The sequence below is a fragment of the Kwoniella botswanensis genome, chromosome 2, assembly GCF_036426115.1.
Source record: "Kwoniella botswanensis chromosome 2, complete sequence".
NCBI lineage: Eukaryota > Fungi > Basidiomycota > Tremellomycetes > Tremellales > Cryptococcaceae > Kwoniella > Kwoniella botswanensis.
Window position 1 is genome coordinate 48,650 of NC_088600.1, and position 15,130 is coordinate 63,779.

A 15,130-nucleotide genomic window follows, 5' to 3' on the forward strand; every position below is an offset into this window, starting at 1 on the left:
TTGAAAGATGGATCATTCCTGCATATAAACATGTTCGCGATGGTAAACATTGTAGCACATATTCGTTTGGACATGTATTGCCGAAGAGTCTTAAAATTCGCTATGCAATTATAACAATAAATTCACATACAGGCACAAGTCTGTTCCGCTGAAAGAATTGAACGGGCGTACGAATTGGAGAAAGCTCGACAGTCTTTTAGGCCTACGCTGATAAGATCCAGCCCCGTTACAGTAAGAGTATCGTGTCAAGTTTTGCAATTCGGTAAAACGTCCTACACCGCTCTGGCTCTGATTTTTTTGGTTCAATGATGATGCATATTTTCCATATTGTCCATATAAAACCATTTCTATACCAATGACACCAAAATCCGCGTCCGAACTCTCCTCTTACACCTTGTCTTCAACGGGCTGTGGGTGGCCATTAAGTCCATTGATAGCCTTGAACACTGTTGCATCGTCAATGTCTCCATCGGCTTTTTGTTTGGCGTACGTGTATCTCTCTCCGAAAATACCTTCCTTTTGAGCCAAGATCTGCAAAGCGAGGACCTTGGAGGACAATCGACAAGCCGAGAGGTTACCGACAAGGAAGAATAGATTAGGAATGTTGGACTCTCGGGCAACTCCTCGGATCTCTCCCTCTTCGTCAAGCCCCCACACTGGGTTGAAGGTCTCCGCGTATTGCTCCCCGACAGTAGCTCGGATGGTGTCTGGGAAACCGGTATATCCGGTGGCAAAGACGACAACGTCGTATTGCTCCTTGGATCCATCCTTGAAGGTGATAGATGATTTAGGGTCGAATGAGGCAATCTCGCCTTGCTTGACTTTGATGTCACCGTTGATAATCATTTCGGATCCGCCGGTAGAGAAATAGTATCCACCAGCTTTCTCGAGAGCCACTGTGGAAAGACGTGAGCGACCGTTACGACAGACTGAAAGAGAGAGATATTGCACATACTCATCAAGAATCCGGCGTTTTCTGGACCCAGCCACGAGTTGAAGCCAGCTTTCTTCAATCCATCCAACATCTCCTTGTCTTGCTCAGCTAATTGAGGGATGAGTCGCTTGTGGTAGAGCTTGGCGATGATCTTAGGATTACTTTCCGCGATTCTATCAGCAACATCGGTAGGAGGGCCGTGAGGACCGTAAAGACCAGACACTGGGCACCAACGTCAGCTATAATTTCACTGCTTGCTAATCCGTGATACGACTCACCGAGCATTGCCATACCCTTGTCAACAGACATGACGTAGGTTGGCGATCGTTGCAGCATGGTGACATCGGCACCGTTCTTGGCAAAGTCCACACATAACTGTGTAGGATACATAATCAGTGACCATCCTTGCTTGACGAAATGAGCCATATGAATCACTCACATCGTGTGCCGAGGTACAAGCTCCGACAACCAATGCCTTCTTGCCCGTCCAATCAGAACCAGATGTGTGCTTGCTTGAGTGAACGACTCGACCAGCCCACTCGTTCTGTCCAGGGAAAGGTGCAGGCATCTTGGGTTTACCACCACCTAGACCGGTAGCGAGGACGATGTGACCGACTGAGAACTCCCTGGTCTCTGTTTTACCACTAAGGTGGGTTCGGTTAATGACAACGTCCCATTTTTTGGTTTGTTCATTGAATTTGGTACGCTTGGGGTCGAGCGAGGATTGTGTCCACACATTAATCTCAAGGACATCAACATAGGATTCTAAGAAGTTTGCGAGTTTTCCAGCAGGCGTGAAGATGGGCCAGTTCTCGGGGAAGGGGTAGAAGGGAAGATGATTGGCGTAAACGGGGTCGTGCAGTGATAGTGATCTGTATTGACATCAGCTTGAAACCTGATCCATACAAGAGGCCACTCACCGATATCTCAATCTCCAGTTGTCACCGACCCTTTTGTACGTATCTATGACCAAGTTTGAGACTCCAAGAGTATTCAACTGAGCAGCAGCAGCCAAACCATTATGTCCCCCACCGACTGTAGCGATGTCAGCTGAGAACTTCATGCCAGAGGATAGACACCCCACTCACCGATAAGAACTTCCGGGCTGGAATCAGTGAACTCTCTAGCCCTTGCCAATTGCTCGTCATAAGATAAACTAGCATTATGCGTACCCCTCGCCCTATTCGCCCCTACTTTCTGTTTGTGTCCATGTATGCCTTCCAACAGGGTGAACACGGTGAAAGCTTTCCATTGTTTGTCTTCATAGACCAAAGCAGCGATGCCGTATGCCGGTCCAGTCTCAGTTTGGAAGTCAAAGTGGACGGAAACGAACGTGACATCGGGGAATGGGTGCTCGACGGATGGTTGCTTCGCTGCAAAGGTGAAGTCACGAGCCTTGACGACTGGAAATCTGGCCTGGATCCGAGAGTGATCAGTGGGTCATCTACTGATTGATGTACGCTCAACTCACCTTCGCAGCCTTAGCGATGTTGCCAGAGCGTATAGATCGATAGTCGTTTGTGAACGCCAGGATATCACGCCAGAAACCATTCTTTACGAACAAGGAAGCGAATAAGTCGCTGTCATTGGTAACAGCAGCTCGGTCCACTTGCGATAGCCAGTGTTGAGCGATGGTATGGACTTGGTGTTGAACATCCTCATCAGGCTGGAAACCTTGGTCGTGATTGGGAAGATCCGCTGGTAGGGTAAGATAAGTCGCCATTTTGGAAAGATTCTAGCGGAAGTAGCAGAGAGTGGGTGATGTGGGGGTCATCTGCCCTCTGCACGAGAACCATTGCACCTTTTGTAGTGCAAGGAACTCTGGTTGCTGAAGCATGATAATCCGCTCCAAGAGATCATCTCAACACCAACGCAGCAACTGGTAACATCGGTCCGACGTAACATTTTGCCATATCGCAAGATTGTAAACAATGTGATAGTCAAGTATATCCGCTTCCGCGAGAATTTACTTCTACGCGCGTCAATTGGACCATTATGTAAGCCCGTGTACGTTCCGCTTCCAAAGACCGCTCCCAATCTATTCAGGCACTCAAACACTCAGAACACAAGTCTCGTGTTCAAGTCAACCCGTCTTGTAAGATCGCAGATTAATCAAAAGTTTGACCTCTGACTTCGTTTCCGTCTTCTATACCCCGGGCCGACCACCGATCATCGTCTCCAAAAATCTTGCAGATCCCCGACGCATATATACCTCAGCATGCGATTTGCTATACCAGAGCGCTCGGCAAGATTGTCCCTTTCCATCACTACCACCTCGTATAAACAGCCATGAAGATCTCTGGAAACACATTCGTAAGGACCAGCTGTTCTCATTCTTCACTTACACGCTGACACATCACGCAGGTCATCACCGGCGGTACTGGCGGTATCGGAGGAGCTACTGCCAGATCCCTCTCATCACAAGGCGCATCTGTAGCTCTTTTCGACATCATTCCTGAAGACAAGGGTGCAGCTTTCGCCAAGGATCTTGGAGTTGGTGACAAGGCCAAATACTACAAGGTCGACATCACCAATTCAGATGCAGTCAAAGCGGCTGTAGCAGATGTCGTAGATACCTTAGGGAACCTCAAAGGTGCTGTCCATTGTGCGGGAGTAGCCATCAAACGAGAGTGGACAAATGACATCGCAGAATCCATCCCGAACTTCAAAAGAGTGAGTCTCATCGCTTCCAAGTTTATCATCCTTCAACACTAGTTTATCAGTTCTAACTCTTTCCCTTCCCCAATAGATGCTCGACATCAACGTCACTGGTACTTTCATCGTCAACGCTCATGTTGCCGACGCGATCAACAAGCCGTTGAATCATCCCGATGGGTCAGACAAACACGCCCCATTCTGGACTAGCAACGAGGAACGAGGTGTGATAGTTAACTTTGCTTCGGCTGCCGCGAATCCATATGCTCGTGTCTTGTCTTATGGTCCCACAAAGACTGCTGTCGTTGGGATCACAAAATGTACGTGGTACTACACTGGTCGTAGTTTTCCTCGCTGATCACGACCTCGTTCCACCCGCGCAGCCTTCTCGGACTTCCTTGGTCCTTCCGGTATCCGAGTCGTATCCATTTCTCCCTGTAAGTTGATAGTCTTACTTTACTGCTTCTTTGACTGATCACACAAACCTATTTCCAGCTATCGTCGTATCCGCTATGACTGCCAACTTCTCAACATACTTCTCCGATGACCTCCTCAAAACCGCAACATTCCCTCGTGTACCCTTGACAGCCGACCAAATAACGCCTACTGTACAATACATCATCGAAAACGTCGGTGTAAATGGTATTGATATACCCGTTGATGGTGGGTGGAGGCTTGTGTCGCTGAAGAGCGGGCTTGAAGGGGGCAAAGACCCCCGAGAACTGGCTCCTGGCTTGGAGTAGGTACGAAGCGTCGTGGAATGGTATATCATACAACCATTAGTGTATGTACATCTACATTAGCATAGGCACAAAATACTGGATACGCGTTGAGTTCATGTATAAAGTTTCCAAGATATAAATCTGGTGTTTCCGGGGAGAATCGCTTGCAACTGAGAGAGTTTGGGACATACCGCACAAAGCGCATCGTATTGCACTCGGCCGCTTGCTTGTAAGATACATCATTATGAGCGACATTAACTGTACGAGTGGATGGCACTGTGTGTATGCTCTGTGTACCAGAAACAAGTCATTGTATGCGAGCCCAAATACGTGTGTTCATGCTTCATAATCACCTTCACCTACAACGTCTTTCCGTCGAAGCGTACGCCTTGCCCTATGGATATCAACGGCTTAATGCGGTCTGACAAGTCTTGCCCGGGATTCTCAATCATGGCATCTCACGGGCTAGCAGTTATTGACTCATCAGTGGAAGTCTGGGCACTGAAGTGTCGTGCTACGGCCTCCAAGCATGTCAAAGAACACCAATTCAGTACGGTTGTATTGTTTTTTCTCCGTCTCAAACCACGTACGTCATGTGTCGGACTGTGCAGTTTCAAGGCACAAATCCGTTTCAAGATCAGGCGTATTTTTTGCAATTGTCCTGTCGCCCAGATCGAGCACAAGGCCCCTCCTGGGTCCCCTTAACAATCAACGCGGGGTTTGAGACGTAGGAGGGTAAGAACCGTGATTACCCGCAAAGCTCCCAACAAGGATCATGTGATTCTGTTCCTTCTTATATTTCTGTCGAGTATATATATACCACAGATTCTGTTCTGTCTCATTCAGAGTCAAATCAAACCCAGCTGATTCGAATCAAACCTCTCCAACACCATGTCCGACGAAAAGAACTATGGTATCGAAACTCTGGCCCCTGCGAGGCCAGCCATGCAATCTCGAGCAGCTAGTCAGCTTGAAAAGGCCACTATCTCTCATGTCGAGCACACCGGTCCTATTAACCGTATCGATCCAGCCGCGCTTCACGATGATACCTTGATGGTCGGTGAAAGAGGTGAAAAGGTAGGCAGGGATGTACCCTCTCTTACGCGAAATGGTGTGGCTGAGCCCTACACTTGTAGTTAACCTCCTTCGTGCTTATGCTCTCTTTTGTCGCCGCTGTGTCTGGCTTCTGTTTCGGTTATGACACTGGAGTCATTTCAGCTGCTCTGGTATCCATCAAAGACGATTTCGGCCATATACTCGCAGATCAAGAGAAAGAATGGATTTCTACCGCCACTTCCTGTGGTGCATTGGTTGGGTAAGTGTTTGCGGCAAGGGTGGCACAAGCACTGCTGATATCCTTGTTAAGTGCTCTTTCGTCCGGATCCATGGCGGATAAGATCGGGCGAAAATGGGTCCTTGCTGTCGGCGACGTATGGTTCACCATTGGTGCCATCATCATCTGCGCCTCGTATTCAGTACCGCAAATGATTGTAGGAAGAGCCGTTCTGGGTCTGGGAGTAGGTACTGCCGCCGCTATCGCTCCTCTTTACATCGCGGAGGTCGCTCCGACTCGGTTCAGAGGTGCTTTGGTCACGATTCAGTCACTCGCAATCACCGGCGGTCAATTTGTATCCTACTGCATTGGTATCCCTCTTACTGGTCACAACGGCTGGAGAGTCCAATTCGGTATCGGTATCGCTCCAGCTCTTGTTCAAGCCGTCGCCATGTAAGTGGTAGCCAGCTCATCTTGAACCTTTGCTAATGACATATCTCCATTCAGCCACTTCATGCCCGAATCCCCTCGATTTGATCTTCTAAGAGGCAACAGGGAAGCCGCCCTCGCTACGATTCAGCGAAGCTACAGAGGCATGTCTGAAGACTATATCGCAGTCAAATTCGCGGCCCTGGAAGAAGTAGTAGGCATCTCGGCTAGTTTCACCAACCAGTACAACATCAAAGCACGTTTGAGACTTCTCCTGACCGAAGGCAAGTACCGAAAGCCAGCGATCACTGCATTGGGTATCGGTATCTTCCAGCAATTGTGTGGTTTCAACTCTTTGAGTAAGTGAACTGTCTGTCCCTATTTCGTGACTGCCGCTGATCATGAGATACTCAGTGTACTACGCTGCCACCATCTTCAGCATGGCAGGATTCGATAATCCTACCGCAGTCGGCCTGATTGTGTCCGGTACCAATTGGTTTTTCACCTTTGTCGCGATGTTCCTCCTCGACCGCGTCGGTAAACGAAGAATTCTATTATCAACATACCCTGGGATGATAGCCGGTCTCGCTCTTGCTTCCGTGGCCTTCTGGAAAATGACTGGTGAGACTGGACATCGACTTGTCGAAGGTACCGAATATCCCAAACAATGGTCAAACATGATGCTGGGGATGATGGTGGTCTTCATCGCTTTCTACGCCACCGGATCAGGAAACATCACATGGACGGTAGGAGAGGTGTTCCCTCTTGAAATGCGAGGTATCGGATCTTCTGTCTTAGCTGGAGGTGTCTGGGCCGCCAACATCCTCATCTCTGCAACTTTCTTAACTCTGATGAACGCGATTGGTCCTACGCCTACTTTTGCTCTGTATGCTGGTATCTGTCTGGTGAGTTCACAAACGGGTATGATAACGGACGTCGCTGAGCCGTCCTTGTTCAGGCTGGTCTCATATTCATTTACTTCTGCTACCCCGAACCTTCCGGTCTTTCTCTTGAGGAAATCCAGATCATCTATAACTACGGCTTTGGCGTGGCTAAATCTAGGGAGATCCGACGAGAACACAAGCTCCGACAACAGGCACGTATGGATGCTCCCATGGGAGCCCAAGGTTCTGCTACCGCTTCAGACGATCAATTGGGGAAGGTGTAAATAACAGAAAGCAGCTGAACAAGTGAAGAAAAAAGGTCAAAAGGATGAGATTACGCGGGCTGGATCATGTTCAATACGGAGGAGAGGTTGATTGGCAGCTTCACAGGCGAGATAGCGAAAGAAGTCTTATAGTTGTTTATGCAAATGTATATCGCTAAGTATCTATAACCGTGCTGAATGACGCTGCATGTACAAGATGCAGGAGTTCCAGAATGACATGACGCGACACCCTTTGATTTGTGAATCCAGTTCAGGGCTACCAGAGGGATCAGGCAAATTGTAAATGATGGGACCTTTCTAGCTACGCCCGATCCTTTCAGAGATCTTCCAATATATGTGCAGCTCTTTGGATCGGAATGCTCATGCCGGACTACGAGGAGAAAGGCGACTAGCTCTCTTGCAAGTGTTTAGAGCAGAGAGAACGCCGTATTCATGCTATCGATGGCAAGCCCAAGAAATCCTCGATGCCACCTAGAGATGACATGAGATCCCGCCACCACAACAAGCAAACGCCGGCGGTAATTGTCGTAGCCGACCTTGGAAGCGGAAGCGGATATACTGCCTTTTGACCCATCTCGGAAGATTTCATGTGTTGAAATGACCACCTGGGCGTGTTCACATCGTCATATGTAGATCCTTAGGAAGACATATGAAATCTCGTCCAGCTCTTATCTCCCTCCGTACGGCAAAGTCTTGTCCCTCAGTGCTCATTGTTCCCTTCATGTCACCTCCGCCTGAGCCAGATCCAGCTAAAGACACTTCGAACCAGCCCCCGGTTAAGAAAAGGAAGCGGAGGTCCCATTTGAATTGTGCAGGTATGCCGTCATGTCCCTTGGATCGCACTGATCGCAGTGAATGAATTTCGGCTAACTCACAGTATCATAGAATGTCGAAGGTTGAAGCTCAAATGCGACAGGACAGGCAAGTCACGCTATGTGACGGAATATCGAGGAATGCAGCTCACGGTTGCCCAACTATAGTTCCTTGCAATAATTGTGTGAAGCGAACGTGTCAAAAGCTATGTCCGGATGGTGCGAGGGAGGGCCCCAGAATGTAAGTGAAAGTCCAAATGGGTATTGAAGTGTCAGAACATCGGCCTGACTCAGAGGGCAGCGAGAAGAAGAAGGCAAAGTTAGACTCCATCAATCGTTCAGACTCGTCAGATCGCAGAGTCAGTACACCTGCTGCACCACCGACTCCACCCCGCATCACAAGTAATGAACAGCGAAATTCCATCACGCCATCATACGGTGTTACTCCTGCTCCGGCTCTGTCCTTTGTGAACCCTCTCATCAATGATCACCCCCCAATCACATCCACTCTGCCTGCAGTCAACTCACTTCAGGAGCCGACGCTAAATTATCCTTCCGATATACCCGTGCACGATCCTCTGGAAGATTGGATGCAGCCTACAACATCACTCGCACAGCCCTCTACGTCAGCAGCAGGCAAACAAGATACAAGATTCGAAGAGACCAATCCATCACCGACCGCCGAACCCAGTCATGGCACACTGGTAATATCGCACACCGGAAGCTCAAAATATTTAGGCCCCTCGGCCGCTAGTGAATGGCTCAAGGATGTGAGTGACCGATAGCGGTGGGCAATGGGATGAGCTGAGACGCTTAAGGCACTGTCACCAGGCTGAAGTGCTTGAAGCCAATGAAACACCAGGCTACTCCCGCGCCGCATCTCCTTCTCAGCCTGCTACAACTGCTCCACTTCGTCCCCATCTTGGTATTCCCTTCGCTGGCCATCTTGGTGCGCACCCTGCTATAACGTTCCACTCCCTCGCATCTGCGTTGCCGTCCTATGAAGAGGCTGAAGCGTTGATAGACTGTTATTACCGATACTTTGGCTGGTCGTGAGTAACGACGAGTGCATTCGCAAATATCGCTTAACTTGTTTGCTTAGCTACGAGATTGTCTCTCGAGTTAGCACGAAAAGAGTTGTTGAGAATGTCTACAGGTATATAACGGGGCCGAATCAAGAATTTCGTCATACTAAGATCCAATACCAGGAGCTAGGTTTACTTTTCATTGTACTCGCGATGGGTGCCTTGCACAATCTAGAATTGCGACCAGATGATGCCTCGGCTGCGGAATATATGCTTTGCTCGGAGGACTGTTTGACCAAAGGAAACTTCATGACCAACAACACAGTTGCTGGTGTGCAGACGGTCGCGAGTATTGCTGAATCTCTGGATCCCCCGTACTATTGAACTAGCAGCTGATGACCTGAATGAAACAGATCATCATGGCTCATTATCACCTGTGAGATCAAGCGCATCATTACTCCTCTATCCAGCTTTAACTGACCAGGCATGACTAGGGAAACCGATAAAGGACGGAACGGAGACTCTGCTTGGACACTTTGGGGATTGGCTATGCGAATCATTCAAGCTGTTAGTTTGCATCTATCCTGCTGAGGCTGATCGTAAACAGATGGGACTGCATCAGGATGGCGAGAAATGGAATTTACCTTTGGAGATCGTCGAGGAGAGGCGGTGAGTCGTTATTATTCGCTTTGTACCATGAAGCTTGCTCAAACATAGTCATAGGCGCATATTTTGGGAAAGCCATTCGGCGGAAATCTTTCAGGTATGTAGCAGCCTGCTCTGACTACTATGGCAAAGATGCTCGTCTCGGCTCATGCTTGTACAGGCCAATTGTTTCTCCAGACCGTATACCATTCCAGCCGAGTTTATCGACACAAAATTTCCTTCTGAAAAACCTTCTATTGGAGTTAGTGCCTTGCAGACAACATATCACACCAAAAAGTTCGAACTGGCGCTGATCGCAAAGTCGTAAGTGGGAATCAACCGATCATGGGCCGTTTGTGAGCGCTTATGACTCCACAGGGTGCTTCAAGCTGTCTTGAACACAGACGGATGCTCGTATCACACCGTAGTCGGATTATATGACAAGCTGTACGTTGCAACCGCGACCATTTCTTGATGTTCCCTATCACTCATCTGGTCTTCCTAGCCGAGCTTTCGAGAGCTCCATACCCTTCCATCTGCGGTGCCGAACGGCTCTTGTTGCCCTACCCTCATTGTATCCGGATGCGAGCTCCGCAGAAGCTGAAAGTCCAGAAGTGAATAAAAGAGATCTGAGGCGGACATTCGAAGTGAGTTCTCAATGCCATGGATCGGCCTTGCGATATCGTGTCTGATGACCTGTATCTAGCAATTCTCCTTGTCAATGATAGTCTCGGAAACTATCGTCAACCTATACCGGCCATACTTTATGCGAGCATTGATTGAATGTCCTGGAGATCCACTTCGAACACCGTACGGACAGGCTTACCTATCTGTGGTGGAGCGAAGTAATGTGCGTCCGCAATGACGGTCTGCAGAAGTACGTGCTAACATTTCTCTCTGTGACAGGTGATCATTCAGATCGTCTGCGGGTTGTATGCGCTGCATCCGAGCGTTACAGCTAGGCATTGGTGGTGTTGGGTATGTTGGAATGGACATGTCTCTTGCTGCACGTCGCTGACACTACCACTATCTGATCATAGTACCACGCATTCAATTCGGCTGTATGCCTCGGTACCCTCATTCTCATGAGTCCACGGAACGAGCTCGTACCGATCGCATTAGGAGCGATGGAACAAGTCATTGGCATTTATACGGAAGTGTCGCATAGTCAAGCCGCTCCACGTACAATACAAAATCTTCGATGGCTGCTGCGTTTACGTCAACGAGCTGCATATCGTATGGAACAGTCTCAGACTCAGCAACAGTCACAAGAGCTTCCAGAACCCGACAGTGACACTGAAACCGATGCTGGTTTGCTGGGATGGCGTACTAGATTCATTGAACGAGCGGCCCGAGGAAACCAGAAGGCCACGTCCATTTCCACCAGGTCACCAGCCGCATCTGGTCACACCCCTAACAAAGATATTGAAGGCATTATCAAGTCGATTCCGGAAGCGATCCAGCAGCATATCGCATCGGACTTGCCTGAGCTTGGACCTTTGACTACATCAAGCTCAGATTCTCCTTCGTTTCAGACGAATAGCATCGACCAGCTGGTAAGTCTGATTGGTGAGGCACACAGACGATCGAAGCTTATGTCAAGACAGCTACATCAGTTTTGGGATCCCATGATGTCATCCCAAGATATGAATGATTTTGTTGCTTCGTCTATGGTGAGTGATCGGATCTGGACTGAACAAGACATAAGTGCTGATCCAGTCATGGGATGGCGCTGACTCTGTTAGTACACCCTCCCCTGAGTGATGGAACTGCACAGAGGAATTAGCGGGGGATTGAGAAAAAAGACAGTGGGGCCTATCCGCAATGCTGATTCCTGCGGCTAAAATATAGTACAGTCGTTCGACTTCTGTCATACTTCAGTGATTAGCGGCGACTTCAGCCACGGCAATACCCTATCTGTCATCTTGTATACGTCTTCACTTGTTCTCCTCGGAAATCGGAGTTACACTTCCTACATTCCAAAAATTGTACCCGGATGGTTGGTGAGTATGTGTATACGAATACTGCATAAATGAGGATTTGTGAATAACCCTTCACTGGGAGCATCTTTAGTCATATTTGATTCCGGCAGCAACTTCAGTCCACCATCTGGAATAATCAAGTACCTTTCCCTTCTCCTGACAGCCGGAATCATTGAAAATGGACGACAATGCAGCGCATATGCCTGCATCTGACGAGATAAGGGATACGGAGCCTGCACTCTGAACCAAATAAGCTTAGCAGCTGATAGACGGTCAATCTGGGTTCTCATGTTCCGGATATTTCGGTCCCTTAGGTTACAGCAATGAAGAAGTCTTGGCAGGTCTTTGGTGTGTAGGTATGATGCATCTTTCGAAGATTCAGCCATAAAGGGTGGCCGCGATTCAACCATGGTACTCGTAGATTTTAAGTGGGTCCACGAGTGCTCTTGATATAGAAGCGACATCACTTGCATCGGCCGACATACTGCAAGAAGACTGGAGACTGGTCGAAAGCGATCATCTAGCCGCCATGAGCGGGGACGATCTCACTGCGCATACCCTGGATCGGCCCCGACTGAGCCACACGCGACCATTAGTGACAAACCTGACATCAAGCCCATTTCCCTCATTTCACGTGTTGGTCCGAGCAAGTTTTCCCATATGATAGCTTGCTCCAAGGAACGAACGGCCTTGGCGTCGGAAGACTCCTTTCATTATCTACTGGTGACTGTGCATATGGAACTATACTCGAGTACTCCTTTTGGTTTATCTGATTAAATATTTACGGCCGAGCTTGATACAACGAAAATTGTTCGGATAGAGTATGTCGGGAAAGCGAAACTTAGCCAAATTTTGGAAGATATAAAACCCAATGGCACACAAGTGTAGTTACAAGGCGGATGCATCCATAGTAGCTTTCAAGTAGCTATACATCCATCATGGCACCACTACCAGTCGAAACGAGCTTGAACACTTTGACTTTACATTCATCTCACCATGCTGAGCAAGAACACGATCAAGAACAAGGCTTAGAAGTCAAATCCAATCCAGAGGAACCTAGACCCCATTTTGCACCAGGGGACGGTACCAAGCAGGATGCAGGAGTCACTCGTATCGAGGGGTTGTGTAAGTGGTCTTCGCTATCGGAGAGTATGTTGCGCACTGACACGACGAACTGAATGTACAGACCTGGTCTTTGGTAAAGGATGGGGATTATACTCCCTGTGGGCTTCTATCGGTTTGATCGCATATGTCTACTCCCTCAGTCGACTTACCACTGCTTATTGTGAGTGTATGCACTCGCTACCTTGGGCTGCCGCTGATCCTCCCACAGACGCCGCTTTCGCCACCTCCGCTTTTGGCGAACACACCATCATCGGAACCATCGGCGTTGTTAATTCAATAATAGGAGGAGTGGCCCCTCCGATTATCGCCAAGGTAAGTATGTGTTTCCTTGATACGAACGATGGCTGATCCAAGTCTAGCTGGCCGATATGTGGTCCCGACCGCACACCCTGACTCTGGCTGTGACGCTTTACGCCGTCGGCTACGCGATGTGTGCCGGTGCCCAGAATGTCTCAACGGTGGTTGCTGGCCAAGTAGTGTACACTCTGGGAAACACGGGTATCACTTTTCGTACGTTCATGATCTTTATCCTTCTCATATGATGGCTGCGGCTCACCTTGACGCAGTCAACAGTCTACTCATTGCGGATATCACTTCCCTTCAATGGCGGGCCTTCGTTGATGGCGCTGTCAACTTGCCCTATGTCTTGAATGCCTTCGTCTCGGGATATATCGTGGAGGACATCAATGGTTACAGTGCCAACGGTTGGCGATGGGGTGTGGGTTCCTCAAGGTAAACGACGTTTAGATTACGATACTGACATCCCAGTGACAGTACGGAATGTTCTGTATCCTTCTCCCAGTGTGTGTCTCGCCGGCTTTGATCGTCCTTTTGATTGGTGATCATCGAGCGAAGAAGCTCGGCACTGCGGCGCTTGGTGCTTCTCCAACTCGACCCGAGTGGCTGGCCCGAAGTGACGAACTCCAAGGGAAATCGACGCTACAAATAATCTTGTACTACTGCAACCGACTCAACGTTTTGGGATTCTTCCTGATGAGCTTTGCGTTTGCCCTCATCCTGACTCCGATGACCCTCAGCACGACAGCGGAAGGGGGATACAAGAATCGTAGGCATCGCTTTCCCAAGTAGGAGGCGCGTGCTGAATGAAACCTCCCTTTAGCCTCTCTCATCGCCATGCTCGTAATCGGTGGTATCCTGTTCATTTGCTGGGCTGTCTGGGATGGGTTCTATGCCGAATACCCATTCATGCCTCGTCGTGTTTTCAACAGAACTTTTGTAAATATCCCATTCGATTTCACATGTTGTACAAATGCTCATCGAGTCACCTCAGGTCGCTTGTCTGCTCGCCGATTTCTTCTACTACTTTTCGAGTTACCTAGCGGACGGATATTTCCCATCTTGGGTCTATGTCATTGTAGACTGGCCTGTGAGTTAGAATCGGTAGCCTCAATCACCACTGTTACACAGCCCAATCAACTGACTCTGTCTGAAGGACAAACACTACCAATTCTTCAACAACACTGTCACCGTCGGCACTTGCGGTTTTGCCTTCATGTTTGGTCTGCTGATGCGGTATACCCATCGATACAAGGCGTTCCAGATCTTTGGTCTATGCCTTCGTACTCTGTGAGTGCTCAACGGTTCTATACCATCAAAATCTTCTGACCTCCTTTGAAGCGGTTCTGGGCTGGTCTACCTTTCCGCGACAAAACCCACCGATGCCGTCCTGGTATGCTCTCAAGTCTTTATCGGTATTGGCGCTTCGGTCTCCATCATAGCTTCATATCTCGGTATACAGAGCTCCGTACCGCATCAAGATCTTGCGATCGCCACTGCAGTCCTCAATCTCTGGGCATCTGTGGGCAGTTCCATCTCCCTCGCAATCTCAGCTTCTGTTTGGAACAGAGAGGTTCCCAATAACCTTGAAAAGTACTTGGGCTCCATGTACAATGCGACGGAAAGGGCGTCGATCTTCGGCAGTATCTATGTTGCTCGTCTGACCGAGCCTCGGAACCTGGTCAAGCAAGGTGAGCTGATACTATCATTAGAATTCACCAGGACAATAAGCGATAAGGCTGACAGCACCATTTAAGCGTACCTGGATTCCATGAAACCGCTCTTCCTTGCAGCCCTGATCACGTCTTTCTGCTCGATCATCGCCGCCGCTTTTGCTAAGAACTATTATCTTGGCGACACACACAACGCCGTTGAGGACAAAGTCATCAAATTCAGAGATCAGCAAGAGATTGAGAAGGAGCTTGCGGAGAGACGAGACTGAGGTGCTGACGATTTTCGCGGAGATCCGCACTGTCCCACTTCGCTTTTCCTTTTCAGACCCTATAATAGTAACTTGGTATCTACCACGCCGTTCCCCACATAGAGCATGCAAATTCTTCCAT

General features: G+C 48.9%; 6 protein-coding genes across 6 annotated transcripts; 5 read left to right on the forward strand and 1 right to left on the reverse strand.

Moving 5' to 3' along the window:
• Positions 1-387: 387 nt before the first annotated feature.
• Positions 388-2,657, reverse strand: L199_006900 (uncharacterized protein; the record flags this gene model as incomplete). Its single annotated transcript, XM_064892597.1, has 7 exons — positions 388-896; positions 956-1,156; positions 1,213-1,309; positions 1,374-1,806; positions 1,855-1,969; positions 2,023-2,350; positions 2,406-2,657. 7 exons carry the CDS (start codon positions 2,655-2,657, stop codon positions 388-390), a joined length of 1,935 nt encoding a protein of 644 aa, XP_064748669.1.
• Positions 2,658-3,223: 566 nt separating this feature from the next.
• Positions 3,224-4,332, forward strand: L199_006901 (uncharacterized protein; the record flags this gene model as incomplete). Its single annotated transcript, XM_064892598.1, has 5 exons — positions 3,224-3,247; positions 3,299-3,607; positions 3,684-3,909; positions 3,973-4,026; positions 4,085-4,332. 5 exons carry the CDS (start codon positions 3,224-3,226, stop codon positions 4,330-4,332), a joined length of 861 nt encoding a protein of 286 aa, XP_064748670.1.
• An 870-nt stretch (positions 4,333-5,202) lies between these two features.
• L199_006902 (uncharacterized protein) lies at positions 5,203-7,181 on the forward strand (the record flags this gene model as incomplete). The annotated part of the gene is made up of 6 exons (XM_064892599.1): positions 5,203-5,388; positions 5,448-5,626; positions 5,678-6,037; positions 6,092-6,372; positions 6,428-6,918; positions 6,972-7,181. 6 exons carry the CDS (start codon positions 5,203-5,205, stop codon positions 7,179-7,181), a joined length of 1,707 nt encoding a protein of 568 aa, XP_064748671.1.
• A 649-nt stretch (positions 7,182-7,830) lies between these two features.
• L199_006903 (uncharacterized protein) lies at positions 7,831-8,161 on the forward strand (the record flags this gene model as incomplete). Its single annotated transcript, XM_064892600.1, has 2 exons — positions 7,831-7,996; positions 8,067-8,161. 2 exons carry the CDS (start codon positions 7,831-7,833, stop codon positions 8,159-8,161), a joined length of 261 nt encoding a protein of 86 aa, XP_064748672.1.
• An 89-nt stretch (positions 8,162-8,250) lies between these two features.
• On the forward strand, positions 8,251-11,423 carry L199_006904 (uncharacterized protein; the record flags this gene model as incomplete). Its single annotated transcript, XM_064892601.1, has 15 exons — positions 8,251-8,763; positions 8,825-9,045; positions 9,096-9,363; positions 9,432-9,454; positions 9,513-9,585; positions 9,641-9,687; positions 9,736-9,781; positions 9,845-9,987; positions 10,042-10,110; positions 10,169-10,310; positions 10,370-10,513; positions 10,570-10,641; positions 10,704-11,219; positions 11,271-11,336; positions 11,409-11,423. 15 exons carry the CDS (start codon positions 8,251-8,253, stop codon positions 11,421-11,423), a joined length of 2,358 nt encoding a protein of 785 aa, XP_064748673.1.
• Positions 11,424-12,583: 1,160 nt separating this feature from the next.
• Positions 12,584-15,009, forward strand: L199_006905 (uncharacterized protein; the record flags this gene model as incomplete). The annotated part of the gene is made up of 11 exons (XM_064892602.1): positions 12,584-12,770; positions 12,832-12,930; positions 12,979-13,082; positions 13,130-13,280; positions 13,337-13,488; positions 13,545-13,836; positions 13,891-14,006; positions 14,062-14,157; positions 14,224-14,357; positions 14,409-14,758; positions 14,825-15,009. The coding sequence occupies 11 exons, from the start codon at positions 12,584-12,586 to the stop codon at positions 15,007-15,009; spliced, it is 1,866 nt and encodes a 621-aa protein (XP_064748674.1).
• Between the last annotated feature and the right edge of the window lie 121 nt (positions 15,010-15,130).